At 36.5% G+C, this 19,899-nt stretch overlaps 1 protein-coding gene across 3 annotated transcripts in view; it reads left to right on the top strand.

Annotated features, from left to right (window-relative positions):
* Positions 1 to 19,899, top strand: part of RANBP17 (RAN binding protein 17) — a 330,781-nt gene that overhangs the window by 231,978 nt on the left and 78,904 nt on the right. For all 3 annotated transcript variants that reach the window (XM_049647789.1, XM_049647786.1, XM_049647787.1), the window contains 4 exons: positions 1,561 to 1,634; positions 2,690 to 2,770; positions 13,126 to 13,189; positions 13,282 to 13,390. In XM_049647789.1, the coding sequence (XP_049503746.1) occupies positions 1,561 to 1,634; positions 2,690 to 2,770; positions 13,126 to 13,189; positions 13,282 to 13,390 (328 nt within the window). The remainder of the gene's footprint in view (positions 1 to 1,560; positions 1,635 to 2,689; positions 2,771 to 13,125; positions 13,190 to 13,281; positions 13,391 to 19,899) is intronic.

The following is a 19,899-nucleotide window of genomic DNA, read 5'->3' as shown; positions in this document are numbered from 1 at the left end:
CCCAGTTTACTTCCATCCATAAAAGAGGGTTAGGATCATGCTGAGATAAGGGAAACTTCCCTTTCTACATACCATTCTTCCTTTGAGCCTTCTCTGTGCGTAAAGATTTCTGATCTTTGAGGACTGGTGGCGACTAACTTCCCTGGGAGTTTTTCTCCCTAGCTCCCTCTTCCCCCTAAACATCTTACAAACACAGTGATAGCTTCAATCCTATAAGAGATGAAGGCCTCCTCTCATGAGCAAAATCATAGATACAGTAATTGAAATGCTTTTCTGTAGGGCTCAGAAATTAGCAGAAGGGGCAACAGGAATGTGAATCTCAGTTTTCCTTTTTCTCTCCCCCACCTTTTCCCCTCTACCCTTCTTTCCTTCTCTTGCCCTCTCCACTTGCCCCCCACCTTTTCCTCTCTCTCCCACTGGCCTGAGCAGCTTCTGGTTATAGGACTTAGGATGAAAGCCCAGAACACAAGCTTCTGCTTTGAATGGTGTTTAAAATCCAGATACGAGATCTCTGCAGTGAACAGCCTTCCTCCCTTGTATAATCCTGTAATTCACCTTCATGACCTGTGGTAGTGTATGAAGCTGGTGTTCACATGTGAAAAGCAAAAGGCATAGGGAGTGAAAGCTAAGTTGCCATGCCATACCATAAGAAATAGGCGGAGCGGGAGAAAGTGAGAGAACACAATCACAGGGGATCAAATCACAGAAGAGAAATCCCATACAGCTGGTGTCTGGCAGGGATAACCTGGAATCACACCAGAGCATCAGGGAGTATGGAGGTGTCAACCCACCTCTCAGCTTTGCCAGGCTATTAGGGAATATTCCATTGGCTGCTGGTGGCATTTTCCCACTTGAAGTAGGATATGTTTATAAGCTCAATGTGGCTTAGGTTGGGACTGAAATGTTGCACCCCAAACTCTGCCACCAACACTCCCTAATTGGGAGCTTAATGGATTCCCCAGGCCCTGATGTATTCAACAGAGAATCTCTGAGCCTGGGATTTCCGTTTCAGCATGGAAAGTAAGACCTATCTCTATATTGGGGGGAGCTTAATTGAAAGATTTTTGAGGAGAATGTTTATAAATTCTTTAACTTCCTCTTATTTTTGAAATCCTTATTTTTATAACTGCCTGACATAATCCTGAATTGTTTGATGGTTTGCTGATACCTGGCATAGATGGAAATTTTTTAAATGTTTTATTTATTGAGACACTCCACTTTTCAGCCCTTTGTATACATAACGCCCATCTTTGAGAAAGGGTTGGTTTACCAGTTTGAGAAAGAAAATTATGTGGTGTGCTGGGAATAAAATGAGTCTGTGAGTGTGGGTGTGTGTGGGTGGGTATGTATTTCAAAATGAGAGAGGTACTTCCTGGAAGAAAAAGAGTAAATTTTTAAAGTATAATTTTTTCTCTAAATCCTTCATTTGCTCTCCCTACCGACACCCTACTTCACTGTGGATGCAGCAATGCTTTAAATCTTCCATTTGTTCAGTTTGAATAGTCTTTTGAAAATCTATGTTAATGATAAAGCTTTTAACAATGAAATGTTTTCATCCAGGTATATGCCCGTATGTCAGAAGTTTTAGGAATAACAGATGACAACCATGTTCTAGAAACATTCATGACGAAAATGTGAGTTCTTGGATTTTTCTTTTGTTGTGGTTGCTTTGAATGTAATGGATACTTTTACTGTGTTTAAATCTCTTAATAAGTATTAATCTTTAATAAAAGACTTGAAAATTATGCGTTAATTCTTAGAATGGTAGCATTGTTCTTAATTGAAACTTAATTTCACATATTTAAAATTCACCACCCTAAAGACATTCTTCTTATTTGTCAAGGAATCCATACCACTGCAGTATGCCCCATCAAAACGTGGTTTTAAGATGTTTATAGACTTTGACTCTTCAAGACAATTGGGCAGCACTTTTGCTTTTAATTAGAAAGAAAATACCCAATTTCAAAGAGCATCTGAAGAGATTATTGCAAACTGGAATCATTGGGAGGGGTTTGATTGCCTTAAGACAGGGCATTCATTGATTCCAGCAGGAACTTAATGGCTATCAAAAACCTACTCATGGAAAATTCCCTTAAATCATCCTTATAATTTGTTAGCAGAATTAACGAGTTTCTAGTCATAGACAGAATTTTGTACATTTAGTCTCAACTTGTATGCCTCCAGTTGGCAGCCCACTACATCTGTGTAACAGATAGACAGCACTGTGTTGCTTGCAGAGAACAAAGCTACACAAACAATCATGATCATAAGAAGTGAGCTTTGGAGCCACAAGTTTGATGGTTCATTTCTTGGCAGTAACTGTGAGCCCCTATTTGACTTCCTTTGTAACTCCTGCTGTCATTCGCTAATATGCTTGTTTTACATACAAACTTGATACTTCTTCTGTGAAACACTTAGACAGTTTTTTCAATGTACAAAACTAACTGTGTGGAATTATGTACCATTTGGGGAGCAGTGTTCATTGTATATTGATAGGATATAATTTTGATTATGCCATTAAAAAAAGTAGAATAGAAAATGTTCTAGTGGTATTTAAACCTGTTTTTCAACTTCGTGAGATATTTCGGGTTTAGGTCATGTAACTTAACGTACATATATGTGTATTTTCATGTTCTCCCTGTACAACCAAATACCTTACTTACAATTAAAAACTTGTTTTCATATTTAGCGTTACAAATCTTAAATACTGGGGAAGATGTGAGCCTGTGATTTCAAGGACTCTTCAGTTCCTAAATGATCTTTCTGTTGGATATCCTTTTTACTGTATATCTAGTAATGTATAGAAACACCCCAACAGGTACATTCTATTGGCCAGGTGTTTTCCTTGCTTATAATGTTGCAGGTTTGTTTTTTTTTTTTAAGAAAAAACCTTTCATTTAGGCTTATATTTATTTAAATGTGTGTTTTTGAAAGATTTATATTAGCTACCTACTGCCAAGTATTTATTCAGTCACAATTGAATTTATATGGATATATAGATTCCTAACTAGTTAAAGTTATGTTTATACCCATCCAGGTTAATAAGTGGATACATAAGAAAGTATACAACCTCATGTGTCTTAGCCTGTGATTTTTCATAATTTTCAGGGAGTTCTTATTTTAAAAGAAAGCATGTAACTAATTTTAAGAAGGTCGAAATGTTCTAAAAATATTACCTTATAAAAATTGAATTCCTGAGAGTAAATACTATAGCTTCAGTATTCTTCAATTGAAAAGAATATTATTTTGATTAGTTAAGAGGCACAAAGGAGGAATAGGAAGAAAATTATATAAGTGTTTTTACCACTTCTTGGATTATTGCCGCCAACAAATCAACATCTTATTTACTCCAAAATAAGATTTCCCATTATGCATTAAATGTTTGGGTTTCTATCTTTAGCAGATTTCTTAAATCTAACTAGAATCATCCTTTCTCATTAGATTATAGTTGATACTATTGTCCTGTTTCTACCAATGAGAGAGAAGCATGTAGATTGTCTTTTATATGTTAGCTATCAAACATACAGGACTTGTGAAAAATAAGTGTTGGTTTAGTTAACCACCGAGATTAGCTGAAATTTAAATATGAGGACAGCATTCTGAAAATCAGTGGCATTGGATAGAAATCTTTAATGTAGGCTCACTGCAGGAATATGTTTGTATTAGTTAAGTTTAAAATTGTGTTCCTTGGGAAACCATAAAAGATTTCCAAAGTATTAGACACCCACTTTTGTGCTGGAATTTAATATGCAACTTTTTATTGGAAAATAATCGTCCTTGTCTGGCAAAATCCACCATGCAATATTTCTGTTAGTAGGTATAATGCAATAAAGACAGGGAGGGCTATTTATCACTACAAATTTTGAGGATTTCAGGATTCTTTTTATTATTTTAATATATTTCTTTGATATTAAATCAGAAAAATGATAAATTACACCTGTCCAGGCTGTTTTTCCTTTTTACTGGAAAGTGATGTACAACCCAATTCCAGTGGTCATTTTGGCTTTTTAAGATATGTATTTTTTCTTATTAAAAAAAAAAAAAACTCAACCTGTATTTTTTTTTTTTTTAATAATAATGCTGAAATACTCTTTATTTCTAACATATGAAGTGGTTTATAAGTACTTCCTAGTCTTGCAAACTCTGGCCTTTTCACAATGAATTACTTTGAGAGCACGTTATCTGAAAAGAAGCCTGTGTTATTTTACAGCACGTATCTATTGTTTAGATTTACCCTGTTTTTTAGGTTGGAATTGAAATCTAATATAAAATTAATTTGATTTGTATTCTTTTTGGTATAATGTGCATAATGCCTAATTTATTTCTATCCAATATTTAAGTAAGATGCTTTTCCTATGACCTTATATCTCTTATATATTCTTTAATTCTAAAATTATAACCTTTTGTTTCATAAGATGTTTATTGCTTTTGAACACTTCTCGAAGTTAATAAAAAATCATATTTTCAGAAAACTTATTAGATAAAACTTAAAAGCTATAACATTTAAACCAAGGGATGCAAATGATTTCAACTTGGGTACATTGATTTATATTTTTTAACAATTATTTCAGGTTTCCATATTTAGAAATATATATTAGTTCAATTTGATTTCAGTGCTCAGTTATTTGAATTATAAATCATTATGTCCCTTCTAGCTGATCAGTCATGAAATATCTTTGAATTCATTTACATAATGGAATATGTGAGTGCTATATCTATTTCAGTGCAGTTGCTGGTTACCTAATGCATGTTTTGTTGTTTCCAATTTGTTTCTTTATTATAATATGTTTTTAAGTCCTGATTTTAAAGCAGTACATTATATTTGTGTTAAAAATCAGCTGGCACTCTTCGGCACTAGAAACACTTATGCAAGATAAAAATCATCACCAACTGGCCTCTATTAATGGAAACCTATTTATATATTAATATTCAAAATATCTGTGTTTAAAATACTAGTACGGAATAACTGAAAAGCATCTTACTATGAAGTTTTTAAATGTTCCTGATTACTTTCTAATGCATGTCTTTAGATATTTTTTGTTTTGTTTTTTCTGTTTTTATCATCTTCAGAGTGAATGCTACTCAGTGTTTGTTTATGGTTCACAAGGCCAGTCTATGAACTTTAGTGTTCTTGTATCTGACTGCTTGCTTGGAAATTGAAGTCACAAAAGATCCTCATTTTTAGGAAGTGTAAACAGGCTCATGTTTACTTGCCTCAAGGCAGTAGTCTCAAACTTTAGGGATGATCAGAATCGCTAGAGTTCTTGTTAGAATACAAATTGCTGGACCCCACCCCTAGAGTGTATGTTTTAGGAGGTGTTAGACAGGCCTGAGAATTTGCATTTTCAGCAAGTTTCCAGTGATGCTGGTGGCTTAGGGATCATGCTATGAGAACTTGTGCTTTAAGATAATTGGAAACTTGAAGTGGATGTCCCAAATAAGAAAGTCAGGTATTTCTCTACAGGACTCTGTCTTCACTAGGGAAAGTCAGACTTGACATTTTTAGAGATAGGCTAGTGCCTTAAATAATAATGTATATGAGGAGACAGTTTCATTAAGTCCCCAGATTTTAACTGGAGAGTCTGTTGCATTTTACCCCAAAGTTTCTGTTTGCCAAATTTGAAGCTTTCCAAATTGGTAAGACTACTGTAATTTTAAAATCCAGTGGCCCTTTTGAGGGAAAGTTTATGTTTTCCTATCAGATTCGTTACATGAGGCATATATATTACACTCAGCAAATATATCTGAGTAATTTTTAATATATTCTTTAACTTTCCAAGACTAAATTTCAAGAAATTCCAGATTCTAAATAGCTTTATTTAACATGCACAGAGTTGAAATGGCTCTGTCCTAGGGCAGTCTTCCACATCCGGGTCTCATACTTACGGATCCTTTTTCCTCTTTAAAATACTCTCCAGTCATGGGGCACCTGGGTGGCTCAGTAGGTTAAGCATCCGGCTTCAGTTCAGGTCATGATCTCACAGTTCATGATCTTGTGGTTCATGAGTTCGAGCCCCGTGTAGGGCTCTGTGATGACAGCTCAGAGCCTGGAGCCTGCTTTGAATTCTGTGTCTCCCTCTCCCTGCCCCTCCTGTGCTGGCGCTCTGTCTCTCTCCCTCAAAAATAAATAAACATGAAAAAAATAAAAAAAAATAAATAAAATAAAATACCTTCCAGTCATAAATTCTAGTTTCCAACTGGGGAAGGGATAAGATTTTTCAAGTGATTAGGACAAGGAAGTGGCTGGGAAGACTGGGGAGAGAAGGGTCATACAAAGCCATGAAATAAACTTATTTTAAATGCTGAGAAAGATGGAGGAAAGTGTTAAATTTCATCTAAAATTCTGTTTATTAATCAGTATTTCAAGTTTTTCTTCCCTTGAAGAATAATTGATCAATATTTCTACTTCAATTCATTGTTCACTCAAATTTATAGCAGTGACATGTCTCACTTTGGGTTTCATGTAGATAATAATGAGAAAGGAAATTTCATTTTCTATTAGGCCCTCTATTGGTAGTTGCCCTTACTACATCATCTTCAAAGAAAACCCAAAATATCTTTAGCTTTTGAAAAACAGGCACCATAACAGGGTCCTACATTAATTCATGAATTTATCCAAATTCATTTTACCCTGTTGATACTGTTAACTACAATTCTTAGGATGAATAACTTCTCTGTGCTATTGCAAAACCATCTTCATAATTCACAGGGCCCCACACAAAATGAAAATGTGGGGTGCCTTGTTCCTAAGCTGTTAAGAATTTCAGGGCACCTGGCTGCCTCGGTGCGTGGAGCACGTGACTCTTGATCTTAGGGTTGTAAATTCGAGCCCCGTGTTAGGTGTAGAGATTTTTTAAAAATAAAATCTTAAAAAAAACTTTTTTTTCAAGACCTCACCAACACAGCATTGAAGCAAACACTGGCCCTTCTAAGCATAGAACACTGTATAAATGCATAGCATGGACATCCGCGAAGCTGGCCTGCATTATTTGGTAAAGAAGTAATTCCCTCCATTTGGCTTCAGACTAACCCTCTAACACTTTGAGACTATCTCCTTAGTTCCTGTACACCAGGATTTGGTGAACATAATTCCTATCTACATGCATCCTACATGTGTTTATCTATCGGTAGCTTAGTTTATCTATTGGTAGCTTATCTCAATTGTTTTCATGTTTACAAGCCAAAGAATCTCTTTCCTGTTCAGGCTACTTGATCCCTGTGATGATTTTCTTTTTCAGCCCCTCACCTCTTCTAGCTTCCTTTGTCTTTTCTTGCTTGTTTTTCATGGTGGTGGTGGTGGTGGTAGTTCTAGTGTAATACCCAGAACTGCATCCTTAATTTAGATTTAATGCTGAGTAAGAATAAAATAATGATTTTTAAACTTAATTCTATACTCATCCTAATGATTTATTTTATATTACTGGCCTCTTTTTTTTTGGGGGGGGGGGGTGGGGAGAGAGAGGAAGAAAGAGCCCAAGTAGGGGAGGGGCAGAGAGAGGGGGAATCCCAAGCAGGCTCTACGCTAATGCTGCAGAGCCTGAGGCAGGGCTTGAACTCACAAACCATGAGGACATGACCTGAGATGAAATCAAGAGTTGGTCCCTTCCCCCCCCCCTCCCCCCACCGCCGAGCCACCCAGGAGCCCCTTACTGGCCTCTCTCAGTTTAGCAAATATTAATTAAGCATTTGCTAAGTACAGGGCAAAAGGACAAATGAGACACAGATCCTGCCCTCCCAGATTTTAAATTCTAATAGAATTGATCCTGATTCCAGACTGCCTTTCACATATTTTTCCTAAGAGCTCAAAGTCCATTGTTTTATTAACATAGTTTCTTTTTCCTTTTAAAATTTAACTCAAATAAATTACATACTAATTTTCTGAAAATTTATTCATCAAAAATAATATGGGCATGTGACATTTTGATATGGTGGCTTTGAGGGAGTGCTTTTTATTCAAGGTCATTTAGATATAGCTTATATACAAGCCATTAAATATACAACTAATGTGCAAACCATACATCCTTACCCTGTCACTGATCTTCCCTCCACCGGGGTATGAATCCTGAATGAGGTGGGGGTCAGGAAAGAGTAGAGGGTGAGAGATGAAACAAAGGTGTAGAACGAAATAAGGGTGAAGGATGGAAGTACAATTGGGTATGTCTGTTACAGGAAATATTTAGTAACAAACAGTAGTAATTCTGCTTTTGTGAAACAGTATTAAAATGTATTGCTTTATTTCAGTGAATACCACCATCTCCAGATGGTTTTGAGAATGTTAAATAAAACTAGTTTCAGCATATATCCCTCAGGCGTATTTCTATTAACATTTCTCATCAAAAGAAATGTTGATTTATTTCTTTGTTTTCTGTCTCTATTATCCATGGAAAAGTCATCCCATAATTTATCTGCTCCATTTGTTTTTATACTAGAATCAAGTGTGAGAATCCTCTCTACTCCTTTTCTGTAACCCACTTATTCAGACCTTCACACAATTCTTTAGATTCCTGCTTCACAAGATTACCTTCCTCGAGTATTATTGTGATCTGATCATTTCTCTTCCCAAAAGCCCAGAATCACTTCCCCTTGCTTCTCGGGTCAAAGTGAAATTATTGATTAGAACATGAGTCCTTTAACAGTACTTGACTTACTGAGTTCTCATAACTAATTTTCTGATCCACCTCTCAACCACTATCTGTACTTTATGCTCGGGCAAAGGAAATTTATTTTACCTTCCCCTTGACACCCTTAATTATCTTTACTGAATCACCACATATGCTGTTCTTTTCATTTGACCCATTGCAACTCAATTAGGTCTCTCTTAAATTTTCAAGTCTTGCTGAAGACTTGTTGAAGCTGTATTGAAACAGTTATGAACCTTTGTCATTGTATTAACTGAAAGAACATGAGTCATTTAATTTCTCTGAGGCTCAGTTACTTCATCTGTAGAAAGGGAATGTTATCTATCTCTTGGGATTTTGTAAGGATTAAATAAAGTAATAAATATGTAACAATGTATCTTTGCTCAAGGAGCCATGCTGATCTTCCTACCGGTTTTAGTACATGTGCTGCCAGAAGCAAGCACTGTAACAATATATCTATGTTATCTAAGAAAATATGACACCTAATACTACTGATCCTGTCACACAGTAGGTGCTCACTGAATATTAATTCCTTTCATTTCCATTCCTATCGTCTTTATTTTTCTTGATGTTCCTGAACACCTAGTTCTTATCTGTATGTCCGAAGATGAGTATCACATAGCTTTGTATTGGCTAGTCCTCTCAGCTATCAGGCTGGAAGTTATTAGAGATTAGGAGTCTTTTTTTTTCTTTCTCCTCTTCTATAGTTCACAATTTCACATAGTGGGCATGTGAACCTAATGTTACCCTTTAGTTAATTGACAAAGCCTTAACTCCTGTTCCTTATAAGTAATTAATAGTATTCCTTAAGATGCTTCATTTTGGTTATACATATTTGGATTTTTTTTAGTTTAGTAGTTTATGAACATAATCTCACTTTTGAAATAACGAAACTGATATTTCAGTAATTATACTTTGTACCTGTCATCTACCGATAGCAATTTCCAACATGTCTTTTTCTTATCTGTGAACTTTCTTCTATCATTAGGATAATGTGTTTTTAATTCTGTCTGCAAAACCTATTTGTAAACATGTATGGCTTTTAAATAATTGCCTAGATCAATGTATCATCTACCCTCTAGTGCTCAGCGAATGTCTTACACCTAATACACCAACTGCTTCTTTGATTTTAAAACAGAAATTGCTTCACACATTAACACTTCTGTAATAAGATATATAAACACCACAATTGGTGAAATTTTAAAACACCCTTTCTTTCTCAGCACATAAAATGATGATGTTTTTTCTAACCAGTGGCATTTTAGGTGTGATGAAATGTAGATACTCAGTGAAGTCTGGCTACCATGAATTGAAGTCCTACTTGGTGTTGCCGTGCCCATCAGCTACTATAGTGTGTAGTACTCCAGGAACTGAAAAAACCAGTTCATTCTCAGCTTGGTTTTCCTCTTCTTCAGAGGTACAGATTTTCAAAATTTCCAACCATCTGTAGGATATACCATTTCTTTTGACTTTTTCCTTCCTTTCTTTGTCATCCTAGCTGTCAGTAAGACCTTGTTCCCCTTCCTCAGTGTTTTCATAAGTCTATATGGAAACAAACGGAAATTTTCTAGGAATTGTGTTTAGTGAGTTGATATCAGCCAGGCTGTGGAGTCTGCTCAGTCCTGGATGTGATGAAGGTTCTTTAATAAATTGGTCCCTCCTAAAAGAACAGTTCCCCTGTTTTTTCTGGGACCTACTTCCAGTTTCCTTTGTATCTCAAGAAGCTAGTGATCTCTCTCAAATCACTGGCCTCTTTAAAATCAAATGGATATGATGTAACCTGATGAAAGCTTATGGTTTAGAGTCACGCTCTTACAGTTAGAGTCACACGTGTTCCATGTGTGACCTTCACGAAATTCTCTGACCCACTACTGTAGACTCCTACTATTGGTCCTGTTACTGTCAGCCACCATTACTATGTTCACGGTTACGAGCTGTGTCGAGCAAGCCTCAGAAATCTAACCTAGTACTGCCACGGCACTAAAATGCTCCCACCCGGCTAAAGAGGTACAACTTATAAGAACCCTAGTCTCGTAGAGAAGAACAAGATGAAAGTAAAAAGATCGTAAAGATGATGTATCCATTTGCCCTTTAAAAGAAAAAAAAACATTATAGACTCTCTTAAGGGGTATAACTAGCTTTGAGTTGAATTCCTATAGAGGAATATAAATATTCAGATGAATTCTCATTTTTTTCTTAATTGAAAAAAAGTAAAAATTTATTCTTAATCATTTTTTTTTTTTTTTGCTTTTGAATGTAATTAAGAGGCAGTGAGGCTGGCCTTGATGCAAAGTGCACAGATGCAATTCTGTAGAAAATGTGTCTTTGGCAGATGAGATACTTCCTGTGAGTGTTCTGTTTATTGCTACCATAAATATTCCATTGTCAAAACACGACTTGCTGTTTATTAGTAGCACTGACAGGAAGATTCCTATTAATGGCAGCATTCTTATTACCCATAGACCCTGTCACTTTTAACTTTGCAATTCCAAGAGAATTGTATTTGGTAATTACTTAAGATATTTCCTAGTTTATTGATCCCCACCCCTGTTTAACTGAGTAAAGTTTGAATGGCAGTTCTTCTGCTCACAGATTCACACAGGAAAAATCATCAAATCTCACCTTTTTTTTTTTTAAGTTTATTTAGAGAGAAAGCCAGCATGAGTGGGGGAGGGGCAGAGAGAGAGGGAGAAGAGAGAGAATCCCAAGCAGGCTGTGCACCATCAGCACAAAGTCCAACGTGGGGCTCGAACTCATGAAACTGTCAGATCATGACCTGAGCCGAAACTGCAGAGTCGAACATTTAACCAACTGAGCCACCCAGGCACCCCTCAAATTTCATTTTTATATGCAGAGAAAAATCTTTCTAGTTGTATTCTGATCTTCTTCATCTAAAGCAGAATTTCCTTAGATTTCTACTAACTGGTCTCATCGTTTCATAGAATTCAATAATTTTCTCTTCCTGGTTAGTCTCTTATGGGTCAGTCCTGATCTTGTTCCCCTTCAGCCTGCCAGAAAAACAGTGCATTGAGCACCCACTTGACAGCAGTGCGCTGAGGAAAATGCATAGGTGCAGCCCCTGCCCTTAGAAAGTTTACCGTCTGTCATGAAGGTGAACCAAATATACATGCTTACTATGCAGCTGGGATGGTTGCTGTAGAGTCAGAGGGACTTGAATCTAAATTATACTGTTTGTCTTTTGGAAAGTTCTGTTTAATCTTTTCGAATCTGTTTCCTCATCAGAAAAATAGAAGTGATGCTACCTACCTCATGGGATTGTGAGAGTCAGCCCTGCAAGTAGCAAACATTCTGTACACGTTCGTTCTCTGCATCTTTGTGTCTTCCTCCCTGATTTATAATTGCCAAAGACATTTGCATCATATGATCCTCACGACAGGCCTGTGGGATAGCTTGGGTGATAGGTTTCACCCTTGCTTGTTGGAGAGGGAAACTAAGGCTCAGAGTGGCCGAGTACAGTACTCAGACTCAGAACCAGCTGGTTGGATGGGGTAGTCAAGCCAGAAGCCCAGCCTTCCTGACTCATGTTCAATGTCTTCTCTACTCTTACACCCACACCTGAGGGACTAAGTAAGAGAAGAGGGTGTTTGTATACTAAATAGAAGTTCTTAGAACCACATCAGCCCTTCTTTGATGGCAGCATTAACCAGAATTATTTAGACCTTGTGATAATGTTTATGGTTTTTCCACTTTCTTCTTGTTCTGAGCTGAACTGTTCAGGTGAAAATGTGGTACAGTAGAAGGAACATGGCCTCTGTAGTCAAACCTCAGTTCAAATCTCAGCACTGTCAATCTATAGCTGTGTAATCTTGGGCAAGTAACTTAATTTCTCTGAACTTCTGTTTTCTTATCTATGAGTTAGAAATAAATAATATTGGACAGTGTAATTGTGAAGCTAGGTGAAATAACAAATATAAGGTGTCTTACACCTACTAGAAATGTCGGGCTTGTCCTTCAATACTTGGTGACATGCATCAGCTACATCTTTCTAAGCATTCTCATCTTCATCTAAAGCAGAATTTCCTTAGATTTCTACTAACTGGGCTCATTGTTTCTTAGAATTGAATAATTTTCTCTTTCTGGGTAGTCTATTATAGGTCTTTTATAATTATTTTTTATGAAATAATATTAAGTGAAGAGAAGTTCTCAAGTTATATCCAAAATGTAGAAAGGGTCAGTTTTAATTTTCTACTATCAAGGCTTTAATAGTAAAGAAGTTTTTGTCTTAATTATAAAATTCATTTTTCCTTTCCATAACTAGAATATGTATAAGATAGGAAAAGTAATTGCACTGGTTAATAATGGATTATCATTCTTAACAGAATGAAAGACATTTCTGTAGGAATGCTCTTTAGAAATAATATTGATTCTTCATAAATAGAAATTGATGCCATTATAGTCTTATTTTGTGATTGATTATCTATTGATAAAACAATTATATTTCCCCAGATTCCTTAACTCCTATTACCTATATCCTTTTAAAAAAACTTGTGAAGATAGATGCTGTGAAATTCATGCTAAAAAACCACACGGTAAGTCTTACTTCCTTTAATTAATGACTAGAAATTTCTGGGTAGTTTAGGTAAAGCATTAATAACTTTGGATACTCTTTTGCTTTCATTAGAGTGAACACTTCCCCTTCCTTGGCATCAGTGACAGTTACAGTCTCAGTGACTTCAGGTGCCGAACAACCTTCTACACGGCCCTCACTCGCCTTCTGATGGTAGACCTAGGTAAGGTCAAGAATTTAAGCCTGATTAATAAGGGCTCGATGACATACTTGGGCGAACAAAGGAGAATACTAGTGAGCACCACATTTAAGTTACTAGAATTTATCATCTTTGACAGTTTTCTACAACTCTCCATGATTTGAGCATCAAAAGACAAATCTTTGTATTTCAAGTGGTATTTTTCACTTCAAATAGGACCTACATTAATTCTTTACTTCACAATGTATTTTCTGGGTATCCTTTGATCCATTACTTGTACTACTGTGAATCTAGGTAATAGTCTTAAATATGGAAGAGCTTTACACCAGTGATTTTCTTTGTAATGACACTTAATCTAGAAAAAAAATGGAAACAATGCAAATATCCAATAGTAGGGAATTGTACAATTATTGCACATCTACTTACTTGATGGAATAGTCTGTAGTCTTAAAATTGGGATTTGAAGATAATGAAATTTTGTAACATTAAGTGAAAAAACTAGGTGTTAAACTGTGTAAATGATATGAGCATGCCTAGGGTGTGTGGGGAATGCATCCAAAAAAGACTTAAATTCTTTTAAAATGTTAAATATTGTTTTGGGCTAACTATAGGTAGCTTTTTCTCATTCCAGATTATTTGACATTTTCTTTAAGGTATCACTTTTGTAATGGGAAAAAATATAACTTACTTAAAAATTTTTTTCATTGAAAAGCTGAGGTTAGCTAAATGTATCCACAGGTAGATAGTACCTTAGGATGGGCACTTAAGCCTCTATGGTGACCATGTTATTCTGGATTCCCATCCCCATCGCCCCCCAGCCGTGTTTGAATACTGCAGGTTAAATTAATCAGTTTATAGATACATGAAAGAGTTCAGTCAATGACAATATCATCCTTAAGATGATTACTGATCCTTAAGATCATCCTTAAGATATTACTGATGATATTTTTTTCATTCTTTCTCTTGCAGTATATTGATTGATCCATCAACTTAAATATGAATTTTTTTAAATATGATCTTACAAAAAGTGAAAGGATAAATAATTTTATTTTGCACATAAAAGACATTGCACCTTGTCGTATAAAGGTGACTAAATCCTTCTCTGTTCCACATCTGCATTATTTCCATGCATTTCAACAGAATAAATTACCAGAGAGACAAACAGCCAAAAGTTGAGAGAAATGCATCTAGAATGATTAAGGAGCTTGATGCGATTGATTTCTAAAGAAAGATTAAAAGAACCATGTATGTATAACTTGGCTAAGTGACAACTAGGGCTTGAGGCAAAGAGAACTGTCTATAAATATTTGAAGAGTGTAAACCAGGCATGCAAAACCCAATCATCTGCTACCTTAGGCAAGTGGGAGAGCTGAGTGACAGCTTTGCATACTGCACACTGGCCTGGGTTACCTCTTGGCTGCTGCATTGGAGCAAAGAGGAGCAGCCCAACTCTGTCATTGTTCTCAATGATCCTTTAGAGAGCACACTGTGCTGAGCTCTCAGGGCAAAACAGAGACCAGCCAGGTGTACAGGCCCCTGCCCTCAAGGAGCTTGCCCCCTTGCTTTCCTCCCAGTTGTCCCAGCATTAAAGAAGACTTTAAAACCCTTGTGTAGACTTAATCTATTTCCTAAAGACTTAAAAATGCTCCTTTACTGACCCTGTCCGACAGTGAAAGAGGTGGGGAGACAAAAGCTAAAGAGAACGAGGTAGAGGAGATTTCCTGGAAATAGGTTCATGTCACGCACATTTTCAAGACCTAGAAATGGAGTAGGTCAAGATCCTTTCTCACATAGTCAATGTAGACAAAAGAACCTTCCATAAATCCACAGTAGCTTAAACAGCAGGGTGGCACTGCTGACATTCACCGCCCCTCCCCCCACTTACCACTGCATTGATAATTGAGAGTCATGATGATGCCCAGAAAGACCCAGTGTTGCAGGCTGCCATCTTGAAGCCTACTTTTATTTAGTATCGCTCAGTGTAAACTGTGAGGTATGAGAAGCTGAAGTAAAATATCTAAACTTGAATAACTAAAAGAGGATTTTATTAGGTTTCTCAGGATTAGATTCCTTTGCATTATCTAACTCATAACAATATAAAGTATAAATTGGTATTTTCTTAGCTCGAAGTGTTTTTTAAAAGTAAATATCCTTTTAGATTGCAAGCACTTTTTAGACCTCAGGGGAAATAGAGACAGACTATGTGGAAGGGCCTGGTACGTGGTAGGTGTTGCATACAAGTAAACTGAATCTGGCTATAGACAAAGTTAAAAACAATGGCAGCTACAGTCATGGAACTTTTACATTGTTTGAAAAGAAAGTCTTTATTAGTGGTTTTCACTTTTTAAAATAATTGAAGGTATATTATAAGCATCAAGGGATGATTTGTGGTATATATTACCCAGAGCTTCTGTTCCTTGTTAGGAATCAGAGTTGCTCTTCTTCCCAAAATACATATTGAGCTCCTTCAGGGCATGGACTTTGCCGTTTTCACGTTTTCTAGTACCAGTCTCCTATTGCTACATTGTAGGTGTTCAGTAAATATTTAGTGAATGAATGACACAAAAGTGTACCATAACCAAGATGCCATCATCATAGTTCCTGGAATCAGCAATTCCTGCCAGGTTCTGTCTGGGAGTAGCTTTGATCATTGGCCTCTCCACAACAAAACAATTCAAGTGGCTGATTACTTTCACAAGTGATCAACTACACTTGACCACTCTTGTGCTTGATTAGTCACTTGTTGCTCTCCTTTTTTTAAGTGTTACTACTTTATAGATGATCTTTTGATGAGTATTGCTGAGCACAGTTTTGTTATTTTTTATTTTTTTATTTTATTTTATAATTTATTATTTGAAGCCGTGTCTCACAAACTAGGTTGACTGGAACGTTGCTCCCAGACTTCCTATATATGTGGCTTCCTAGTTTTCTCTTGTATTCAATGTCACGGAAACAAAGAAAACAGAGATGGTGCATTTGTCAAAAGAAACACAGATCCATGTATTAAATGAAGTAAGTGAAAATATTAGGTAATGAGAATTCTTCTCAAATTAAAGAAAAAGTAGGGAAGGACTTTTTATACCACTGACTTTTTTTTTTTTTTTTTTTTTTGGTAAAAATAAAATTAAAAAAAAAAAAAAAAATAAAAAAACCAAAAAAAAACCACACCTAACCAGCCTGCTTGCAAAGCAAGGGATGTAATTCTCAGACTGCAATGTAAAGCATATTCTTTCTAATTGAATCTTACAAACTAAGCTGAGTATGTTGTGTACGAGCCATGCACATTGGAGTGATTAGGAAAGGGGAAAGAAATTGGGTGTCACATTAATTGGTGTTTACTTTGAAATGCATTTTGGTTTCTCTTCAATAATTTGCACTTTGTATGAATTTAATTAGATGCTATGTGCCCCAGGTTGTATTTCAGATGAAAATGGGGGGGTTTTTTGGCAATAAACAGTTGTATCATTTTATCAAATTGCTCCTTGGCTACAGTAGACGAAATGTTCACTTGTATAAAGAACAGAACTGAAAGCATTTCATCATCAGAACAATGATCTTTCATGTTGGCAATGTATTTCTGTATTCTAAGAAATTATAAAAATTAATGCAAAACCTCCCTTCACAAGATAGCATACATACAGAAGAAAATGGGTGACCGGCCATATGTGCACACATGTTAGCCCTTCCAAGAATCACTTAAAGTTCCCTAGGTTATTTTTAAATTAACTTTGTCAATCTAATAAACTAAAGGAAAGATAATATTACCCAAGCCAGTAAATGGAGAACCTCCAGGGAGCTGTTCAGTATAAAATACTTGAATAAATAAAACCTTCTATTTTGTTTAATTTGAATAGAGGTGAATTCAGTTGACAAATATTGGCGAGGGGAAGTGTGGAAAAGAACTACAACAAGGCTCTTTGTTCTGTGGAGAACTAAATAGTATTCATTGCAAATTAAGTTTTTACCAACCACAAACTTAGAATTACTCAGTGCCACTAGAATCGTGTTTCCTTGGTGTCACTTACAGTTTCTTTTCCTCGGACGTTTTGTGATTGCACCTTATCTTGAACTACCCAAATGAGAAGCATGTTAATAGGATCCGAGTGAGAAATGCTTTCCTCAGACACTCAAACTCTAAGAAGCGGTCATATTTTGTAATGATCAAGGAATGCTAATATTAAAATGTTATTTATAGACATTACAAGATATTCTCCCTTTAGGGAGGAGCATGCCGTACTATTCATCTACCTTTGTGACCTTTAATAGATAATCAGCACCTGAAGATATTTCTAGCTTAAATTTGAGAAATCTTAAAAAGTAAATGACTTGAATAAAAAGGGAAGAGTACTCTAGAGATAACTACTAATGATAAAAGTAAAAATACACGGAGGAAGGAAACTTTCCTTTTCCTTATTAATAACTAACATTTGTTTACAAATTTATAGTCTGCAGACCACTCTCACATACATTATCCTACTTGATCCTCAAGAGCCCACGTGAAATAGGTATTATTGCACTGTTTATCTGTTAGAAAGTGGAGGTTCAGAAAGATTAAATGGCTTGCCCAAGGTCAGTCACAGTCCTATAACTTCTAGCCCTGTGACCACACATTCTCATTCAATTCGCTATTACTTCACCTTTCATATTCTCAATCAATTAGGAAAGGTAACTTTTTCTCTTTCCTTTTTATTTGAACTGTTTGGACTGAATGATTGATTTGAGGCTTGAGGGCAGTGAGAAGGGAGAAGGGATTACTTTCCGAGCTTCAATCAAATAAATAGATAAATTCACGTTTATTATTTGCCCTGTATAAGTATATTACAGTTCTCTGGTCAGTGAAAGTCAAATGTAGTTTTTAAGATTTGTTCTCATGTCTAATATTTGGCCAAAGCATGTTTATTCTCATGGATAAGAGAACATAGAGGTAGATGTCCCAGAAGGGTTTAGCAAGTGAGAAGCTTGATCAGAAATAACTAATGTTCTGATAGATAGGAAGAATACATCAATATATCACCTGTGTCCAGGACTTGGCAGAGACTATCTGGAAAACAGACGGGGGTGGGGGGGGGGGGGGGGGGGGGGGGGACTGGGCAATAAGGGGTAAAGAAGCAGCTGGAAATACTTAGAATCTATAATGAGATAATTAAGACTAATTAGCCGGCCCTGTAGGCAGAAAGCAGCCCATTAAGTCCAGATCCAGTTTTAATAACTTACCTGGTTTTGAGGGTAGAGAGTCCAGAGCCCCCCAGGGAATGAGATGCTTCAGGGATGCAACTTTTAGGTTAGGTTTCCTAGAAAAAGGAGTACAAGGGTCTGCATTGGGCAGTGTATTTTTCTTCTGAGAACTAAAATAAACATTCTGGTTCCCTAGGGAGAGGAATCAAAGGGAGCCTCAGTTTTCTCATCTATGAAATGGAGGTATCTATCTTAAAGAATTGTAATGTGCTTTAAATAAGACGAAGATGTGTGAAAAGGCCTGGAACAATTCCTGTCACAAAACAAGCACTCAGTATATATTAATTAAATAGAAATATTTATTGAATGTACAATTGAGGTCACTGACTGACACTGGAGCCTCAAAATGAGGTAAGTTCAGTCCCTCTAATACAGCTGCCTACTCCGCCTTCGGCACTTGGGCTGTTATCTTTCGACGGAAGCAAGAGCTGATGACACTTGCTGACAGATAGTCTAACAGCCCGCCCTACCTGAAGCCATAGTCCCAACAGAGACAGGTACAACTCCTAGGCTGTGTAGGGGGAAACTGAAATGAAAACTAAATTCTGGCCCAAGTTAGATCTAGCTAAGCACAATTCTCAAGGCTTATTCTAATAGAACTTGAGAGGTACTGTCCTAATGAAGCACTGGGGAACAGCACATGATGCAGGCCTAGGCCTGCAGAAGTCACTGGCTCTTTATATGCGACCTGTCAGTACTTGGTTTCAAATATATTGTTTTCTTCACCCGACTGCCTCTGCATCTCCTTGTTTGTCTCCCCTCTTAATTCTCTGTAGTTTGGAATAGAGCTTCATAACATTAGATCTGACCTTTACTAGCTATATTAGTTTCCGGTTACTCCTGTAACAAGTTACTGCAAATTTAACAGCATAAATATTACAGATTTATCATTTTACAACTCTGGAAGTCAGAAGTCCAAAATGGGTCTCAGTGGGCTAACATCAAGGTGTCAGCAGGGCAGTGTTCTTTTCTGGGGCTCTGGGGAAGAATCTGTTTCCTTGCCTTTTGCAGCTTAGAAGCCACCTGCTTTCCTTGGCTCATGACCCCCTTTCCCCAGCAACATCAGGTCAAGTCCTTCTCATGCTGCATCTCTCTGGTTTTCCTCGTCTGCTTTTCTCTAACACTTTCAAGGACCTTTGTGATTACCTTGGACTCCTGGATGATCTTCTATTTTAAAGGCAATTGATGAGCAACCTTAATTCCCCTTTGTTTATAACCTAACATATTCACAGATTCCAAGGATTAGGACATGGGCATCTTTGGAGTCCATTATTCCACTTACCATACTAAACTATCAC

This window comes from Panthera uncia, assembly GCF_023721935.1.
Source record: "Panthera uncia isolate 11264 chromosome A1 unlocalized genomic scaffold, Puncia_PCG_1.0 HiC_scaffold_17, whole genome shotgun sequence".
Lineage (NCBI taxonomy): Eukaryota > Metazoa > Chordata > Mammalia > Carnivora > Felidae > Panthera > Panthera uncia.
This window is presented reverse-complemented; position numbering and strand designations above follow the sequence as displayed.